At 38.2% G+C, this 21,231-nt stretch overlaps 1 protein-coding gene across 4 annotated transcripts in view; it reads right to left on the bottom strand.

Moving 5' to 3' along the window:
• Positions 1 to 21,231, bottom strand: part of SPEN (spen family transcriptional repressor) — a 106,001-nt gene that overhangs the window by 65,338 nt on the left and 19,432 nt on the right. For 3 of the 4 annotated variants that reach the window (XM_077837594.1, XM_077837595.1, XM_077837597.1), the window contains exons 2-3: positions 10,668 to 10,988; positions 6,195 to 6,671 (exon numbers count right to left, since the gene is read on the bottom strand). In XM_077837594.1, coding sequence (XP_077693720.1) covers positions 6,195 to 6,671; positions 10,668 to 10,988 — 798 coding nt within the window. Of the gene's footprint in view, positions 1 to 6,194; positions 6,672 to 9,360; positions 10,989 to 21,231 lie in introns of those variants that run through there. The other variant, XM_077837598.1, reaches the window with a different exon arrangement.

Genomic DNA, 21,231 nt, shown 5'->3' with positions numbered 1-21,231 from the left:
TGCTACAAAACTGAAGACACGAGAGTTGGATTTCTTATAGTTAATATTTCTTTCCATAATTCACATTTCCTAAGTCTAAGATAACATCAAAGTGATATGCATATGGCTTTATCTGAACAAAAAGGTGAAGATCAGAAATTTTCATCCTCCGGATAATTATTGCCTTTGCTATAAATACTTAAAATGAAAGCAATTTAAAAAAAAAATTCTCTGCCCCAGTCTCTCTCCACTACTATAGGAATATACACTAAATTAATGTAAACAGCCATGACCTACTTTTCATGTATTAAAGAAAGAGATACAAAAGTACCATTCAGCTGAACTCTTCATTCAAGTAAAGTTCTTCATTCCATATAACTTATCTGTATGGAATTCTTTTACTCAGTGATCACCATAACCAGCCCAAAAGTATCCAAGTATCTACATTTGCAGTTAGCCTAAATCCCAAATAATTTTTCAACTGTCCCATGCAGAGACATCTCCTAACCCACTCAAAAATCATAAATCCCATTTTAAATCAACGATTCATCACTAGCTGGAAGACAAACTAAGCAGAAGAGAAGGAGAAGGGGACAATGATAGGGAAAAGTTGGTATTATGTAACGAAACTAAATTTGCTAATTTCTGCATTCACCAAACAAACAAAACAGAATGTATTCTAGACCAGTGGTTCTCAAAGCTGGTCTGCCACTTGTTCGGGGAAAGCCCCGGCGCGCCAGACCGGTTTGTTTAAGTGCCATGTCCGCAGGTTCGGCTGATCGCGGCTTCCACTGGCCGCAGTTCGCCACTCCCACTGGCCGTGGCGTGGGCCAAGGGACATGAGGGCCGCTGCTTCCCAGAGCCCCCATTGGCCTGGAGCGGCGAACCACGGACAGTGGGAGCCGTGACTGGCCGAAACTGCGGACGTGGCACGTAAACAAACCGGTCTGGCGCGCCAGGGCTTTCCCTGAACAAGCGGTGGACCGGCTTTGAGAACCACTGGTCTAGACTCCATGCTCCCCAACTTTTTGTTGCACTTGTTTTTCCTGTGATTAAAATGCATTAGTTCTTGATTTTGTTTGCATATTTTGTGTTAAAGTATCATAAGCAACATTAATGCTTTTATTTTCTACAGTTTCTGATGCTCTGCAAAGAGGAACTTCAATACTGATCAATTCAAGTAAATTTTTTAACAACTTAATTAATCTATAAATTCCCTGTTATTACAACTTTGGGAACACCTTATAAATGGCATAATACTCAAATTCACTTTCAGACACTAAGTAGAATTTCCTGCTGTACATTTCATTCAGTGCTACAAAAACGAATTATACAGATGCTTTCTGAGAATGAATCATAGAATATCAGGGTTGGAAGGGACCTCAGGAGGTCATCTAGTCCAACCCCCTGCTCAAAGCAGGACCAATCCCCAACTAAATCATCCCAGACAGGGCTTTGTCAAGCATGACCTTAAAAACCTCAAAGGAAGGAGATTCCACCACCTCCCTGGGCAACCCACTCCAGTGCTTCACCACCCTCCTAGTGAAAAAGTTTTTCCTAATATCCAACCTAAACCTCCTGCACTGCAACTTGAGACTATTACTCCTCATTTTGCCATCTGGTACCACTGAGAACAGTCTAGATCCATTCTCTTTGGAACCCCCTTTCAGGTAGTTGAAAGCAGCTATCAAATCCCCCCTCATTCTTCTCTTCTGCAGACTAAATAATCCCAGTTCCCTCAGCCTCTCCTCAGAAGTCATGTGTTCCAATCCCCTAATCATTTTTGTTGCCCTCCTCCGGACGTTTTCCAATTTTTCCACATCCTTCTTTGTAGTGTGGGGCCCAAAACCGAGCACAGTACTCCAGATGAGGCCTCACCAGTGTCAAATAGAGGGGAACAATCACGTCCCTCGATCTGCTGGCAATGCCCCTACTTATACAGCCCAAAATGCCATTAGCAGTCTTGGCAACAAGGGCACACTGTTGACTCATATCCAGCTTCTCGTCCACTGTAACCCCTAGGTCCTTTTCTGAAGAACTGCTGCCTAGCCGCTCGGTCCCTATTCTGTAGCAGAGGATGGTAGAATCCCATGCAAAGAATCTGCACTTGTCCTTGTTGAACCTCATCAGATTTCTTTTGGCCCAATCCTCTAATTTGTCTAGGTCCCTCTATATCCTATCCCTATGAACATAACTACTTTGCATATATGCCGAGTCTGGTGCTATAATATTTGGACAGGAGCTTGCAGCTTATGGTGCGAATCACAGCTAATTATGCAACTAGCTAATAAACCAAAAAACAACCACTGTACCTTGAACTTAAAACACTGACCAAACATTCTTGCAAAAAAGAAGTGGAAGGAACTCTAGTTACTTTATATGTGTGCACACAATATTCTGAATGATTTCTCTTACGTTTTTAGTCTCTGCCATGAAAGCTCCCTCACTGAACTGAAGTATCATAGGAGATCTAAAACACTTCTACCAGAATTTGGGAAGACATTTAAGCCCTGATTGAAAAGGTATTTCCACATTTTAAACACAAGCAGTGGCACGGACCTCAATGCCACGTGCTTCAATATGTTGTTAAATGAAGATTTTAAAATCAATGACATAACACATGCAACTACAAGAAATGTGCTAACTCATTTGACTTTACAAAATTACTACTTAAAAAAACGGAATCATTCAGAGATTTTCACATAAGTCAGCTTTCCTCTCTGATATTCTGAAAGAGAATAATGTCCTTTTTGGTCTTTTATGTTCTAATTTACTTATTTGCAGTTCTCATCACAAAACCCTAAAGAAAGCATCCAACGGTAACAAAAGACCTCTTAAAATATATACATAAAACTAAGCTTAACTGAAGTGGAATCAACACACTCCAAACCTACGTAAGACAAAATGTTTACATTTTGAAAATATGCAGAGCATCTTTCCTCACAACTTTGTCCAATTAGGGAAAATCTTCTAATCTTAACATTATATTTAGTCTGTATGACCCTTGCTATAGTTTATGTCTTTCAAAGAATGAAACTAAAATACACCATATTTTGATTCAGTTAGTTTTCTGCTCATTTTTCCATGGTAGCTTTCGGAAAACTACCTAAAACCCCCCCCCTTTTTTTTTTCCAGTAGCTCCCAAAATTTGACCCTAAATACGTACATTTGGGTCTAGAAGTGACCTACCGCTGTACAAAAATACAGTTAACTTCACAACTGACAATGGAGAAAGTGAGAGACAGACATGAAAAAGAGGCTTGATGTAGAGAATTATCTTGAGCGCTACTGGTGATTTTAACTAGTTATTGCCAATTAACCACAGAATTCATAGTGTTTCTATAAATTTCCAAATATTTTTAAAAGATCACATCTTTCACTATTAACCAAGCCATAAAAGAATCTCAAGTATTCCAAAAGCACTGAGACACCCTACTATAGTTTCAGAGTTTAATTTCTGAGTCAACCAATGGCATCTATGTTTATTGCAGGAGAAATTCTGTGTTTAGTTACATCTCTACAATCCCATTGAAAACAATGGGAAATGCATTTGGAACTTGGTAAACAATTCTATAGATTATACAAACCATAACAGGATGCATTTCATTCTCCATAGCTCTGCATTGTTAACAGGAATAAAAAAAAGTAACAAGAGGTCTACTGAGTAAGAAGGTGCTTTTTCTTTTTAAAAAGTAAAAAGAAAAAGGAGTACTAGTGGCACCTTAGAGACTAAACCAATTTATTTGAGCATAAGCTTTCATGAGCTACAGCTCACTTCATCCGATGCTCAAATAAATTGGTTAGTCTCTAAGGTGCCACTAGTACTCCTTTTCTTTTTGCGAATACAGACTAACACGGCTGCTACTCTGAAACCCTTTAAAAAGTAGTTATTCTTGAAATGTAATGTTATGATGTAATGTACATGTTTTATTATGCAAATGATATAATGTTTATTATTTTCTATTCCACAGTTTGTAAAGTGTGTAAAAAGCATTGTGTGTTCTTTCAGGATGTAAGGCACTACCCTTAAAACTTACTAGTACTTCACTGAGTCTAAATTCACTGCTCTGGTTAATAAGATCAGAGCATCAACATTTCTTTTCCAGAGACACATCTAATCTTGCAACATTAAGATAAAAGTTACAGGGAAAATGAACTACCAAAACATAACTGATATTGATAGTTTCTTATTAAAAATATCATTTTGTTCCATTGGAGCAATACTTAGTGTTATGAATTTCTGAATTCTTCACCCCAGGTTGGAGATTTTAATGCCTCAACACTTGTATCCAGTAAATATGTAGGTGAGCTGGGCTTCTGCTGTTTCTTTTCTTTTTTTATGATGGATAAAACTCACCCAAAAGTACAGATATTTTTCTTGCTTATATTTTAAGCCTAAGAGAGATCAGGCATGTCACATTTGATCTTCTCTAGTTTTGCTGGAGACCTCTGAGAGGTCTCAGTGATGTTTATTTCAAGTTCTAACATGTCTGAAGGTGTTAAATATTTAACAAAATGTTTCCTTTATTTAAAATGTTAATTTGTCGCTGAAAAATAGGAGATAGGATACTAAATGAGGCTGTTTTATGGTTGGCTTGTCTCTTTCTCTTCTTAATTGCTCTTGTGATGTCACCATTTCACTAATTCTCCACTCATCATAGTCTTCCAGCCTAGATAATATCTGAATTTCTCAATTAAAAAAAAAAAAAAAACAGCAAAAACTCCTTAAAATAAATTAGAAAAACACAAGGAAAGAAACCCTCTTGGGGCCTTTTCATACATCATAAAGAAGCCAAAAGGAGCAGAAACTCAGTTGTTTTCTTTCCCTTTACAGGTTCCCTTCAAAATCATTCTATCTTCTGGAATGAGTTCAAACCGTTATGTAATTATTTTGATTAGAGAGTTACCAGTTGTAAGATTCTGTTCACTAAGAGATAATCAGACTATCCAAATTAATATTATGGTCATAACGAATGTCTTAAAAATAAGAGTTTTCAGTATTTTTGAATTTGGAAAATAATTGCCCAGCAAGAGAAATATTTTCAGCTCTAAACCTGCCTTACTTACTCAGCAACTGAGCTCTTTACCGAACAGTTCAGTTACATTTTGCAATACCATCATTGTGGAATCCCTGTCACTGAAGGATTTTAAGAACAGGCTAGACAATCATCACTCAGGGACTGTCTAGGTCAGTGGTCCCCAATGCGGTGCCCGCAGGCGCCTGAGCACCCACTGGGGCCCGCAGGACACCGCACTGCCGAAATGCCACCGAGAAGCGTTGCTGTTTCTCAGCAGCATTTCGGTGGCAGTGCTTCTTGCCGCTGCTGCTTCTCAGTGGCATGGTGTCTGGCGCCCGCCACAGTCATCTGGGAATAGCAATATGCTATTCCCACAGAAAGGCTGAGGACCGCTGGTCTAAGTACATTTGGTCCTGCTTCAGCACAGAAGGATAGACTGACTAGATGACCTCTCAGGGTCCTTTCCAGCCCTACTTTTCTATGATTACTTTTCTGTTAGGCTGTTAAGTCTCTAAATCCATTTACAGTGTTGATCACAATTCAAGAAGGTGAACAAGAAGGAGTTCAACAGGATATTTCAGCTTGTTGAAAGAAATTCAGCTCCTTGATAGGTTTGTTATTATTACTCTAATTTTGACCACATACACTTTATACTGCAATACTGAAATAGCAGAAATATTGAAGCAATCATGCAGCTGACTATATGAAGTTCCTAGGAATTGAATATTAAAGATTTTTTGACAAGCACGCTCTTCTAGAAGTATAAGGTTTTCTTGTAAAGAAATTGATAAAACTTCTCAAAGGACTGTAGTTACATCTCATTAATATGACTTAATTATTTTTACACAGTATACTACAGAAAATTCACTAGTGTTTGAAGAATCAGTAACTATTACACTCCATTTTTGTCTAATAATACAAGTCTGTTTTACAATGTATTGTCCTTATGTTTCATGCCTGTTCACTTCTACATTCATGCACAAAATTCAGAATAATCTGTAGTGGACCTCCCCAGATATTACTGGGGATTAGTGCCACATTTTGATAGCTGAGGTTTCTGTTCCTCATGTTTGCTTACTACGGATGCTGTCCAGAGAAAAGGATTACTGTACTGTAGCAATTTTCTTCACACCGAGCTGATCACTGTTTGGTTTCATTTAACAATGCACCCATGATAACCAAAAGCTGTTAACCTACCTGTCGCTGCTGGTACTACTGCTGCTGCTGATTGAATCACTACTTGACGATCTACTTCTAGAGCCACTGCCGCTAGGGGACCTGGTGGGTCTAGATGCTTGACTAGCCAGCCTCTGGGGAGACTGGGTCCTAGACTGGGACGAATGTGGTGACCGACTCCTGCTGTGCTGGTAATTCCGTTCTGGCCTTCTGCCTCGTACCTCCCGCGTAATATCATCCCTGTAGATATCCCTGTGTACCACACTGGGCAATGTAAACTGCTCCCGGGCCCTAGATTCATAACGGGGGTCATGAGCATCAAAACGGTTTGGACTTCGACTCCGGGAAGTATAATAGAGCCCATGTTGTAATGTCCGCTCTCGAGGGTCTCTATAGTAATCCTGATCGTAATGTCTTGTCCGATCAAATCCTCCCGTCCCCCGTTCATGGTGTCCATAGGCACTATGTTCATAAGCACGCTCCCTGTTATCTGAAGCCCTGTATTTATAAGGGGGAAAAATATTTAATCAATCAGAGAAGGGTAAGCAAAACAAAAGGCAAGTCATGCAAACATTTACTTCAGCACTGACTTTATTTTTGCAACTGGTTCTCCACTAAACAGCAATAACCTATTAAGCAAACACTGACACACTTAAACGTTTTACTTGATTCCAAAGTTATATTTATACACAGTAGAGCTGAGCAACCATTTTGCTTTAATCATAAACTGGGCTTTCATGACCAGTGTCCTTCAAAGCACAATATATCGATTTTTTTCACATTTTCATGTGGAATTTGAATTTTTTTTTTAAAGTAAGCCTTTATAACTTAAGTGAAACCATTTTTTTCCGCATCTTTCGTCTAATTTTTAAAAATATTAATGAACTTTAACATTTATTTTCCATTTTATGATTATGTTTCTGCAGAAATATCATTACAAATTAGGCTACAGCCATGAAAGCCTCAGTGCAAAGCATGACCCGGAAGTAAGAAGCTGCTTTCAAAAGGGGTTATATCTAAGGTCCTACTTCATTCGTGATATTGTGGACATTGCAGATTCAGCAATATTAGGCTTCCACCGCAATTTTGTTTTAAATTCGCTTGCTCTGCAGTCCCCAATTTTGCAAACATTTTAAGGTTTGCACCACACACTTTTCCCACCCCATTAGTACATTAAATGATCTTGGAGCATTTTGGGCAGGGCTTTTAACCAGGGTGGGGTGAGCAGGGCAGCCACCCAGGCACAAAGTGGGGGGAAGAGAATGGGCAGAAAAATTATGGAAAAAAAAACAGTAAGGGGTAGAGCAGCACAGAAGTAAGGTGGGCATTACCATGCCCGCTGCAGGGCTCTGCCCCCTACCAGTTTCCTTCCTCATTTTTATGCTCTCTGCCCTTCTCCCCACACCCCCGGCAGCTTGCCCTGCCCTCATTACAGCCCTGTACTTGCAGCAAATTGTCTGGTTATCAAAAAATTCACAAGTATAACAACAGTTGAGTGTTTATATTGTTCCAGCAAATTTTTTTTTAAACAAATAGGTCTACTGTGGCTTTTCCAAATTATTGCTGTTAATAAAGGCCCATTATTACTTTTCCACAATTGTCCATGTCTTGTCCACAAATCAGCCACAATTATTTGAAGATCATTCCGTGATTCAGATACGGTCTTAGTTAGCTCCCACAGAGAAACCCAGAAAATTAGGTTTTCTTTAAAACGTTTCCATCCTCATTACAAGGAGTTTTGATATTATCAGAATTCTACACCTAGAGTCCTGGGTATATTGCTCCTCCTAAACAAATATTTTGATTGCTAATATCAGAAAAAATAAATGGCTAAATCTCAAGGATAACTAACTATCAAAGAGGATGGAAGTCCCAAAAAGTATTAAAACCTCACATGAAGAGATATAAACATACCCAAAAAAGCTAATTTAATTAAGATTTTGAATTCGTTATTGCAGTCAAAGGATTTATATATCCTCCCTCTGCCACTGAAACACATTGGTTTAAAGTAGCTAAGGCCCATTCTGTGTTTCAATATTAAAAACATTTTGTACATCATTGGAGGAGAGTTGTATGTTCTATGAATGTTAGTGTGCTATCTCAATTAAGGGTATAACAAAAATTGAAAGATGAAGTTAACAGAATATTTCAGATAGCTTAGTATTCTACTTTAGTCAGGTACCAGGACGGTACGTCTTCAAGACATGTCTACAAAATGACAGATTAAGAATGATAGAGAACACATCAAATGATTGAAAAACATATTTTCACAATTATAAATATGCCAGTGTCCATGTTAACTTCAAACTCTAATTATCCATTTTATGAGGAACATTTTAACCTCTCCCCTCTACCGTCTCAGATTCTTCCTGGAGAACCAATTAATTATCAATTCCCTGGATCTTAATAACCCAACTCACTCCATAGTTCCTCCTCTTCTGCCACATTATAGGATTTGTCTTCTATCAAAAATCAAGGAAATATTTCAGTTTTTTCAAACTGGTAGTTGGATTAGAATCTTCCTTGATGAATATCTTCAAAAGTTACCTCAGTAATTTACAAATATGCCCCACGGAAGCCCTGGATCCATAATTCCTACACTATACCTATCCTATATTTCTTACACTCTGCCTCACCTTAAGGTTGCATACCAGTAAGTGCCTGCCTAGACTGCATTTTTTCCTCCCAACTCTCTTTAAAAAAAAGCTAACCACGCTAACAAAATGTAAAATAAAATTCCAATAACTTCTGTCCTATTTAAAATTCATTACATATTCTTCTACTTACATGTCTGTTGCTTGTAACTATGGATTAGAACACTATTTCCAGGCCTAACAAATAAGAGTTTCTCTTTCTTTCACCCTTTTGAAGGAACAAGATCAACAATTTTATCAATGATTGCATTTAGCATCCTATCAAATGTTAGCCAGTGAAAGATAATTTAATGATGTAACAGAAAAAGCAATACTGCTAGAAGGTTACTGTTATAGCTGACATAAAAGAACAAAGTCCTTATCCATTAAAAGGACACAGAAGACAGACAAGAGCTAGCAGAGCTGAACATCTAATGGCTACAGTGCTTTTCTGATTTATCTATTAGTACAAAGAACTACTGGAGTTAGTGGAAAGAGAGGGTTTGACTTGGGTTAGGAGAGGGGCTAATATACACAGGGCAGGGCATACCAACCTTTTCCAAGTGTGGAAACACGACCTATATTCCCAATTAAATCTAGGGAGAGAATTGTGACCATAACTTCCCCAATTTTGGCCCCTCTTATAGGGGTAATCCACCTTCTTAATGGGTAAGGGTGTCAAATGATATTTTAGATGAACCAACAAGAAAAACATCTGAGTGACAAGATAAAAAAAAATCCACAGGAAGCAAGTAGTCCCAAACTGAAACCATAACTCTGAAACCCCCAGACTTCTTTCTTGAGACAGTTGACACTTAGAAATGCATCCATTATTTTAATTTCCAGCCCTAAGTCTGAATCAAGCAGCTGGTAGAAGTACACCCAATGTTTGAGGGAATGCATCATGGCTGGCCAGCCGGTATCCTCTATCCATCTTTGTAACCATCCAGCCCAGTCAATTTTGATTGATGTATCCACAAACTGATAATTAGCACCATGTCCTTAAAACTAAAGTACCTTTAACTGTGCAGTAGCAAATGGCTTTTTAAGATACTAGATAGTAATCCACTCCCCTTGGCTGTACACCATCATATACATCTTGGCTGTAAAGCATCCCATAAATTCAAGGCAGTGGTTCTTATTCCAGTACTTTTAGAATGACTATAATTTCCAAATTTTAGAAATGTCCATTTTTTTTTTTTTTTTTTTTTTTTGACAATACCATCAGGAAGAATAATCCCAAAAATCTGGAACTGATGTAGATCCAAAATGGAAACATCAAAAGCTGCCTTCAATCTTCTTCATCCAATACATATTTCCATGCCTAAATGTTGTTTGTAGAATCCAAGATGCTGCATCACTGAAGTCTACTAGAAATTTTTGGTGACAATCCAATTAATATATAAAAACTGTATATAGTAAAAACTGAGGGCTAAGCATCAAGCTTTCAAATAATCTTATTTTCTAATATTCCGAAGATACTCCATATAGAACTTGTGCTGCAGCAATAGAGTTCCATCTGGTAGCCGGGATACATCCGAATAAGGCCTGAATTTTATCCAAAAAAATGTAATCATTACTTCTAGAAGAATAACTCCAATATCGATGCTGGCCACAGGAAATCTTCGATCTTAAGATCACCTTATTTCAAGAGTAGATATCCAACCAACTGCAGAAAACATCCTCTATGGATCCACAAGATACCAGCCACTGGGATAGGAATCACTTCCGTTTCCAACCCAAAATAGGAAACATAGATAATTCCCAAACTTTTAAATCCATCTGGGGGCCCTATATATGAGTTTGCGTTTCTCACCATATCAAATACAAAATACCTGCCTAGAGAAACCTTGGAACTTACCCATCAAGTCTCCGCTCATAACGTCCTTCCCGTGCATGAAGTGATGGTGGGGGGCCATAAGTGGGGCCCCCCCCACCTCCTCTGAACCCAGAAACCTCTCTACTACGAGATGCTATGGAAACTGTATCATCCAATCCCCGAGCAGCACTCGGAATGGTTCCTGGTTCATTATAATCCGTCCGTAGGTCTCTATCTCCCATTTTGTTGACAGAATTGTGTGCCTTCTGTGCACTTTTGATGTCCACAAAATCCACAAAGGCCGCCACTCCACCTTCTGACCCCCTTTTGGGGAGAATTTTGACACTTTCAACACGTCCATATCTGCAAAAAAACAAAGCAAAGCAAATATATTAATGCTAATACAAAAGATCACATTAAAAATACTGAAGTGTAAAAAAAATACATATTCAAACAATTGAGTCTTCTAAATAGTAAGTAAACTAATTTCAAAATAAGGATTTGTTTGTTTTTCTAGGTGGCTGTTTAAGAGGAAAATTACCATTTATACTTTCAGTAACTATTTTCAGGCTTCTTTCCTTTTTGATCAGAGAAGCATTTCTGGTTAGGCTACTAAGAGATCCATCTTAATAGAATATATTCCCAAACAACAACATCCTAAGAAATAAAAAGGCATTTATAGTTACAATCGTACTCCTAATTTTTAATCTGATTTGACAATCTCGACATAATTAACCTTCCAAAACTGCAAAAATAATTACAAATAAAGTTGTAACACTAAGAAAAAACTTGACAGCTATTTTACTACTCTGATCTAAATTTAGATAATTCAGTGTTAAAATAATGTTGTTAATTCTGATACTGATTTCTGATCTCAAACTTATTTACAATAGCTTCTCAGTTTGATTTTAAAGTGTGACCTACAAATTCACCACTGAACTATGCTACTAGAATTCAACTTTAAACTCCCCACTATGAAACAACAACACACCAGTTACATTCATGAAAGCTTTAAGTAATATGACATGACCCTGATGTTAAGTAACTGCAACGCAGTATAAGTTGTAACCATGGCTTATTAATAATAGCAAGGATTTAATCAATTATGGATATGAATTCACCTCCTTGCAAAAAAACTACAAGCAACATACTACAATAACTTGTATAAACTGATAAACAAAAAAATTTAAAAGACAGGAAGATGAAGACTATCTAGTGTTAAGTATATTTTTGAAACAGTTTAGAGGCACTATGTATGCCAAGCTCCACATTAAAATTTTGAACAGCCAATTCACTCAGTCAAGACGTTTCTAAAAAGCAGATAATGGCATTTTATTGCATACGTTAATCAGTTACAAAAAATAAAAGAGTTCCAAAATGTAAAATGTAGAATTTGGAAGCTCTTGACAAACTGGGTTGGAATATGCAAGAGAAAGAGTAAGAAATATTTATAAATCGTAAAGACAAGGATTACAAAAATTAGTATGACTGATTCATGAGGATACAGTAAGTTGTTATAAAATTTGTGATCAAAAGGTAAAATTACACACAGTTAAACCTTAAGCAATATCAAAACTGTTCTCAGCTACTTGCTCCAGGAGGAAAAAGAGGTCACAATCAATAGCAAGCATCTCATGGGAGAAGATTATTTCAGGAGCTATGTTTAACTGCGTTACATGCATGAATTTCATTAACAGTTTAAATAAAATTGCAAAAGCTACTCCACGAGTGGACTTCCCAATCATATGCTATTGAAATCTAGATGTAGATTCTATCTTCCTCTGTTTCATACAGTACCAAACATACTATTCACTATTCAGTAAATAGTACATGTAGTTAACAAAAGCATCTTTAAAATTAAGTGAACAGATTGCTGGTTAAACATAAAAGCTTTGGGCAGCACTGTGAATGAAAAGCAGCATGGAGGAGACAGAACTTAGGGTATGTCTACACTGCCCACATTACAGCACTGCCACAGCAGCGCCAGCACTGTGAGAAGGGCAGTATAGTCACGCTTTATCACCGGAGGAGAGCTCTCCCAGCAATTTAAAAACAAAAAACAAAAACACCACACCACACACCCCAAATGAATGGTGGTAGTGTCTATAATGGCGCTTTTCAGAGCTAAAACTTTTGTTGCTCAAGGGGGTGTTTTTTCACACCCCTGAACGACGAAAGTTTTAGCGCTGAAATTGGCAGTGTAGACTGCCTAAGTGTGAAAATAGAGCTTCCAGTGTCTGGCACTTTAAAACAGATACAGGTACTGCCATTTGCCTTAAATTAAAGGAAAAGTAACAGTCTGTACCTTGATGTTCACCCCTTTTACAAGACTATGAAGTTTTGTACAAAGTATGCCTTGTGAGGTATCATTTGAAAACACAATTTGCCACACACATTTTACCAGAACAATAATGATCAGCAGCACTATATGTAAAATTATAAAATTCTACTTTATGACATTACTGAGACATAGTCCAAGTTTAGAAAAGCAGCCACAAACCAGTTCCTCAGAGACAAAAGGCAAACTGATGCCTTAGCCAGGGGTCAACAAAATCCAAGGGACCACCACCTGGTTTAGTGATAATTCTTTGGCAGGAAAAACGGTGAGAGAGAAATTTACACCTTGGCAAACAAACAGCTGGAGGTTCCTATCCCCACAATCTGTCGTCTCCTGAACCCTCACTGAAGAAGATTCTCAAAGAATAAGAATAAATTCTTCAAGTATAAGAATGAGGGTCAGACCTCAAGTTATATCTCTGCTTCTCTATCTACCCACATGACATCAACAAGATCTGAAGAACAAAGGCGGCAGCACTGAATTGGGAGAAGAGATCCTGACCGAAAAGAGTCCAGCCAGTAAGACTGCTAAAACATGTGGTGAGAGACCTTTGCTTTGAATTCACTTAGCGTGTTAAGTTAGATATTAGTTACATTTTACTTTTCATTTTCTTATACAAATTCTGACTTTTAGGCCTCATTTCTTGTAATCACTTAAAAATCTAACTTGTTTTATTTAAACCAGTGTGCTTGGATTGAAGTGCTTGGGAAACTCCATTTGAGATAACAGGATTTGTGCATATCATTTTCTATTAATAAAAAGACAGACTTTATATGCGCTTGTGTTGTACTACCCAGCCCTCTCCTGGCCAAGACACACATTTCTTGGGGAAAGTCTGGGACTGGGAATTTGCTGGTGTTACTCTGCAGTGTAATTCAAGAGTGGCTGGCCACAGAACTCATACAACGTAGCTGGGAGTAATTTACATGCTAGATATTGTCAGAGCAGATCAGGAATGGTTGCTCTCGCAGCATAAAAGGAACCCTCGGTCGGAGAACTGACGGGACACAGCTGTTCAACAGTCCAGATGGCACCCTGGGGGGGGTATCACAGATATTAATATTACAATTTAAAAGCACTTTACAAAAACCCTCAGAAGGTTATACCAAAATCACTAGAAAAATTGCACTGGAATAAATTCTCAAAATCCACAATTTTCACTCTCAGTTTTTCTGTATTTACAGAATACTCGAAGGCTACTTTCAGAAGGAGGGGCTTCTCAAAGTTTCCCACCAGCTCAGAGGTTGTGGTACGTGGGATAGTTGTATTAGGACTTGCATTTAAAACAATATTTGCAGAGACCAGAAGAAAAAGGAATATGGTAGAGAAATAGTGAGGGGGATAATAAGAACGTACAAAGAAACAAGATGTTTAAGAGTAAAAAGGAGAGGATGGAAGGAAAAAAGTGAGCAGAGGCCCTTTGGGTAAAGTGAGATTAACTGTCCTCATGGTCATTTATGGTAATCTAGTATTTCAGTCACACCAGTCAATATCATCTGATTCCCACCAGAACATTTAAACAAACAAAAAAAACCCACCACACTGGTCCCCTACAAGACTAAAAAAGGAAAAGATGAGACAGCGCTGAGTGTTTCGATTTTGTTTTCCTTTGAGTTTATGAATTCAGCGTGTAGTACTTCGTGTATCAATTTGCATTTTTATTTTCTCAACATTCACAAATCCAAATTGGGAGTGTTTTTCCATACTTTGTTTTCAGCAACAACTGAATCATGAACTCCTCACAAAAAATATAATCCCAAGGACCTTTGTGAGTACAATTATATATAGCCTAGCTAACAATGAAGTAATGCCATCTGTCAGTTACATTTCACACAACTGCTCTTAAAATACTGGTTTCCACTTACTATCCTGACAAACTTTTTATTTTCCCATTTTGCTAGTTATGGCACTTTCAAGTTTATAAAAATTTATTTAAAAAAAAATCCAGGAGCTGCTTGTACTCACCATAGGATAAACTGAGATCTAGTAATCTACCAAATGTTCATCTATGCTTTTATTTAAGTTATGGGAGAACAAGAAGTGCAGTACATGCCGTACATCAACAGAATTTGATCCTCATGCACACCAAAGAAGCAAAGAACAATACTATGTCTTTTATACCCAAATCCCAAATGATCTATTAGCAAGTTTTATACTAAAAATGGCATGCTCAAACAACAATTTTCTTGACAAATGGTTTTAATTCTTGTGTAAAAAACTACTTTGAGTGCTGTGAAATGCAGAATCATAATTTTATTTATTTCAAACAAAAAAATACTTTGTTCAATCTCTTGTATCTTAGATTACAAATTTACAGGAGATTTAGTGCAATACTTTTAAATAGTCTGATAATACAATTGATCTTTGCTGAATGCCTGAAATAGTCTTCCTTAAATGTTAGAGGAACAGATAACTTCACTGCACAAAAACCCATGGATTTTCCCAGTGGGCTGTTTAGGCAGGCAAAAGCATGAGCAATTTAAATTACTCTGGTATCCTACTTCTATGGCAGCAATAGTCCTAAATAATCCAACTTTAATTGAGATGATTCATTTTAATCTCTCCACCATCTAGATGCTAAAATGTATGTGCAGCTTGAGTATGCTGCACTATAGCCGTGACGTGCAATGGGGATGACTTATGATAATCGCCTTTCTTGGAGGGGGCCGGGGGTGGACAAGCAAGCAAGGGGAGAAGAAAAAAGAAAGAAAAAAAAAAGAGGAGAGAGAGCGCTAAGCGTCCAAAGCCAGTTGCTGACACAGGAAGATTTGCATTTTCCTTGCCCCAACGCGGTCTATGCCCTTTGATTACACACATTCTATAGTACCCCATCGTGAAGATTAATCTGTCTAGTGATCTGATCCAGCCCCACCCATTGGCTGCTCTCCGGGCTGCTCCTGGTTTTGCAGTTGCTGATAGAAGGGGAACTGCATTGCTCCATGCTATTTGATCCTAAAGGGAGAGGAGGGGAGATCTGCAATGCTGCATCACAAGGCAGGTTACTGCAGCAGAACAATACATTACAAGAAAATGATACTTTCTAGAGCGTTGGGGGAAGAGAAGCAGCACTAAGGATACATTTCAATATTGTGGTCGCAAGTTAATGCAAGATGGCGGGAGATACACTGCAAGGAGCAGCAGCAGAGCAAACAGGGACTTCGTGTGGTGCAACCTTTGTCCACAATCGGAAGGGCTGGGAAGAGGGGACAAGAGGACAACAAAAGCCGTCACGACCTTCGGTAACGTTGGCAGAGGGAGGGGCTCCTCTGAAACCTTCAGGTCGTGTATTTATATTTATGCGTCAGTCCTTTCCAATAAGTCTGTTTCACAATCACAGGCAGACAGATCTGAAAACAAAGAAGATCGTTTGCTGTGCTCTAAACTCTACCAACCCTAAAGAAAACAAGGCTTTTTAATGCCTCTTCCCATGTCTACCTCATGCTGATTAATCAGTAACTACCAGGGTGTCGACGGGCAGTTATTAATCTCGCTATACAATGCAGCATTTCAGTGACTCGCAGCAGGAAGCTGAAACTTCAGGAACTGTTGTTTTCTGATTATTCTGTAAAGAAGAATGCAGAGGCCATATCTTTCTCTGTCTGGAGAAGCAAACTAGAATTCTAAAATACAGAGATGGAAGAGACCGATTAGGTCACTGAGTCCCCCTCGCTGTCAGTGCAGGATTGCAACAAGGGGCTGTAAACAAAAGTGGGGTGCCCTTTTTTTTTTATTGCTAGATCATTATTGTTCAATCCGACTAAGCTCCACCTACACTAATCCAGCTTTTCAAACGCGGAAGAGGAATTAATGATTTAAACTCTGTTGTATTCATTGTACAGCCAGCATCTCTATAATCAAGCAACTAAAATGTCTCTGGACTCTCGATATGGCTGGTGTGCGCTCCCGTTTCTCCGTCCCTCAACATCATCCCCCCCCCGCATCTCTGCCTCACAATCAGGCAAACAATGGCCAGTCTGGGAAACACTTCCCTCCACCAATCCAAAGCCAGCCTCTCTCCTCCTCCCTAGGACCAACGTGTCACTGAGACAAAGCCCTGCTGACTGGGGAGGAGACAGAAGAGACAAGGCAGCAGTTTGCCAAAGTCATCTCTCCCTAAACAACTTTCTTTAAGCAAATCAGTAACAAGGAAATTAAAAAGCTAAAGGCTATAGCCATTGCTGGGTCAGAAGGGTACCTTTGCATGGCTGACGTTTTTCACTGCAACAATTAGCCACTTGGTTTCACCACAAATTAGATATTTATCACAACTATTCACTCTTCTGAACAGTTTCAACTATTCCTTAAGTAAATATTTTTAAACACAGGGCTACTGTAAAGGAGCTGGATGGCAAAAGATTTAAACAAATATTTTAATTTGGTTTTACTCATATAAATTAGTTAGGCTCTCAAATCTTATTACCTGTATTTCAGGCAAATTCTGCTTTAAGAAATAGAAGGCAAAGAACCAGTTTTTACTGACATTTCAAAAAAAACAACAACATTTCTTGAATTAGACATATTATAGAAATAAAATAAAATGTCCTGCCTCCCTTATCCCCTTAACTCCTGTAATCTCAAGAGGAGCTCTCAGCAAGTACACCAGCCCCATATGCAGATATTTTCAACACCACAAAAATGTGTAATTTCAATCCCAGGTGCAGAAAAGCCTCTTTACATTTTGCTTCAATCTCATTATCAGTTAGCATAATAAAAATCCTACTTACAGAAACAAGACACAACAGCAAACAAAAAACTAATTTATCATTTCCACGTATTTCTCCAACACTAGATATTGACCATGACACATCACAAGGTGTGCTGTTACAGCAGGACACCTGCACATCTGAAATTCATTTGTAAGGTACAAAATGAAAAGGCAAATACCTTCAGCCTCCTGAGAAATGCAGCTATTCTACCTGTGCAATGCCCAAACTCTCCCTCTTTTTAAATTATGATATAACTGAAGGACACAGATCCTGACTTGTTAGAGTGCTCTCACAGTCTGAAGCTTTGTTGACCAATCATTCTTCTTTTCCCACTGATATTTTTTATAATAAAACAACATTAACTGATATAATCATTATCCAGATGGCTAGATCAGCCTGACCCATTTTATAACTTTAGACTAGTCCAAAAATTAGATGCCAGGGACTATTCTAAATCTGTGCTCTCTTTCATGTTAAAGAAAACTTTACTGGTTAAAAGGCACAGCAATGTAAAATATACACATGCTATATTGTAACACAGGCTTATAGATTCATTCCTTTGGATTTTTTTTAGCTAGCCTAGCAGAGCTTTTTTAATCCAGAGCTTCTATTCACTTGAGTTCTAGAGTATTCCGCTATTCAGGACACATCAGTTTTATACTCCTAAATCCTTTGTGACATTTTTTTGCCTCGCAGAACAGGACAATAAGGAACTACTGTTGATCAATGTAAATGCTCCTTACATGCCAGAGGAATAACAGAATTTCCAGTTGAATCACTGCACACCCTAGCTTAGTCTATAACCTAGTACAGAGTCAGGAATCACTTTTGACAACAGCTGTCACGAACAAATCCCAAGGAAGCAGTGCTTAAAAGGTTTAACTATGGTTTATGGTTTAAAAGTCTAACAATGTAGAAGGGACAAAACCATCTTCCGCACCATTACATGAACTGTACCAAAAACGGTCTTGTCGACACAATCTGTAAAAGTTTTCAACACCCACAGCTGAAGACAAAGGCCATGAGACTACAACATGAAGAGACTTAGAGTATGCGTAGAACAATGTAAAAAATAATACCATAGCGAGTCTCAGAGCATGGGTCAACTGATTTGGACTCATTAAGGGTCTAAAAATAGCAGTGTAGACGTTCCAGCTGAGTCTGGAGCCCAGAATTGGAGAGCCTCCCCACTTACCAAGTTTCCAAGCCTCGGCTCCAGCCCCAGCAGCAACAGCTACACTGCTATTTTTAGCCCCATAGTGCTAGCCCAAGTCAGTATGGGCTCTGAGATTCGGGGGGAGGGGAGAGAGAAAGGTGTCAGTGTAGCTGTGACTTGTGTCTGAACATGGTCTAGCACTATATGGCCCTGATCTTGATGAGGGCCTTTGGGCATTAATATAAATATGAAATAAAAATACACCACAGAATAAAAAGTAATAACATGCCTGACCTGATACTTGTGTATATTTTTATCTTCATCTGTATTAATTGCTGCATACATTTACTTGTCCTATATACTACATATCTCAAAGTATTTTTCTGTTTGTAATTTTATTATTTTCTGCATCAACAGTTACATTATGCCAAAAGTGGCACAAAACTTACAAGACCCTGCACACATTTAGTCACCCTGAGACCAGAGGAGCATCAGAAATACAAGTGTTGTGAATTCCACTCTGCTAAGTCCAGTGCTCCCCTTGAAATCTGACAAAATGTTTGGTAATGCACTGGTAGGAAAGAAAAAAGAGAAGAGAGCTTATAAATAGATACAGAAAAAGACCTGAAGCAAATCTGAAACAAACAGAAGCTTGAAAGAGGCACTGATAGAAATACTGGAAAATATTGAATCTGGAAGAAAACTTTTAAAATATGGATACAAAAAGCAGCAAACAGAAGAAAACAAGAACTCTAAAATAATCAAGGTGACTTGAAAAAAAAAGTGAAAAAGTTGAAAATGGTAAAAAAAGGAAGGAAAAATAAATTTTAAAAATGGCTTTACAAGATTTTCAGGGTAGGGAGAAGCAAGATAATATAAAAATATTTTAAAAATTGAGTGTACTTCCTTTCCATCCCAGAAGTGGCTGCATTTCAGTGGTGTGGAAGCAATTTACATAGTAATTATCAGATACATATAGGCTGCGTAACACTTAGGGATACTCTGAGATGAAAGATGGCATGAAAATAAATGTATCAACTTCAGTTATGTTGCCCAGGGCCAAAACTGAAAAGTTTGCCGTTAAGACAGAGTAGCCTGGGAGGCAAATAGTAAACAAAAATATAACCTTGGTCCCCATCCTTTGCAGGCTACCCAGGTTATTGGTGTAAAATTCAGAACAGGCAGGAGGGAAAAAGAAAAGCTTCAACTCTAGATGCCCTAATTTACAAACTCCATAATTCACATGAAAAATGGCAGATGCACTCTACTTCTTAGTAAGGACTTAACAGATGCTGTAGTGAGATCTATTATTAAGGCTTCATTACTCTACCAAATTACCCACCATACTACACTATGAAGTTTCCAGTTGCAGTCCAATAATTAAGGTTGAGTTTTGCATTTACGTACATCAAGTACTACATGTCAAATGAACAAGACACAGTGGATTCTTTTTTTAAATTGTGTCCTTGTCTATTTGCAAAGGATGTCTTTGATTGAATGATTAGCAGCTGAGTTCATCAGTTTACCCTTCTTTGAATGTTTATTTAAACTTGGCTTGAAATGTACATTTTAGTGGATGTAGTGAATTCAGTTTTGTATCTCTGATAATGTAGACAGAATTGAATTGTTAAAATTTGTGTATTTACAAGCTTGGGAATATAGTTCTGATTAACTTGTTGGGTTTTTTCCCCTTACGAATGAAAACGCCATGGAAATATTTTTTCACCACATGGCTCAATTTGAAGTAAAGCAGAAAACAAATATTAGGCAATTTTCCTAGGCAATTAGGAAATTTTGGATTTCCATTTGTTAGAAACACCGGATTCCTTGTTAGAAACCAGATAAGCCTAATGGCCTGTGATGGGATGTTAGATGGGGTGGGATCTGAGTTACCCAGGAAAGAATTTTCTGTAGTATCTGGCAGGTGAATCTTGCCCATATGCTCAGGGTTTAGCGGATCGCCATATTTGGGGTCAGGAAGAAATTTTCCTCCAGGGCAGATTGGAAGAGGCCCTGGAGGTTTTTCGCCTTCCTCTGTAGCATGGGGTACGGGTCACTTGCTGGAGGATTCTCTGCTCCTTGAAGTCTTTAAACCACAATTTGAGGACTTCAATAGCTCAGATATAGGTGAGAGGTTTTTCCACAGGAGTGGGTGGGTGAAATTCTGTGGCCTGCATTGTGCAGGAGGTCAGACTAGATGATCATAATGGACCCTTCTGACCTTAGTATCTATGAATCTATGAATAAGCATATTTCATTCAATTTCCAAAATATCTATATGCAAAGTTTTGCACAGTGCTCTACAGACAACACTATATAAAGATAAGTATCATTATGCAATTTCCATTAGCCTGGTGAAAAATACAGCCCAACAAAATACCTCTGCATTTTTATATTGGGACTTCT

The sequence above is a fragment of the Eretmochelys imbricata genome, chromosome 18 (genome assembly GCF_965152235.1).
Source record: "Eretmochelys imbricata isolate rEreImb1 chromosome 18, rEreImb1.hap1, whole genome shotgun sequence".
Taxonomy (NCBI): Eukaryota; Metazoa; Chordata; order Testudines; family Cheloniidae; genus Eretmochelys; species Eretmochelys imbricata.
This window is presented reverse-complemented; position numbering and strand designations above follow the sequence as displayed.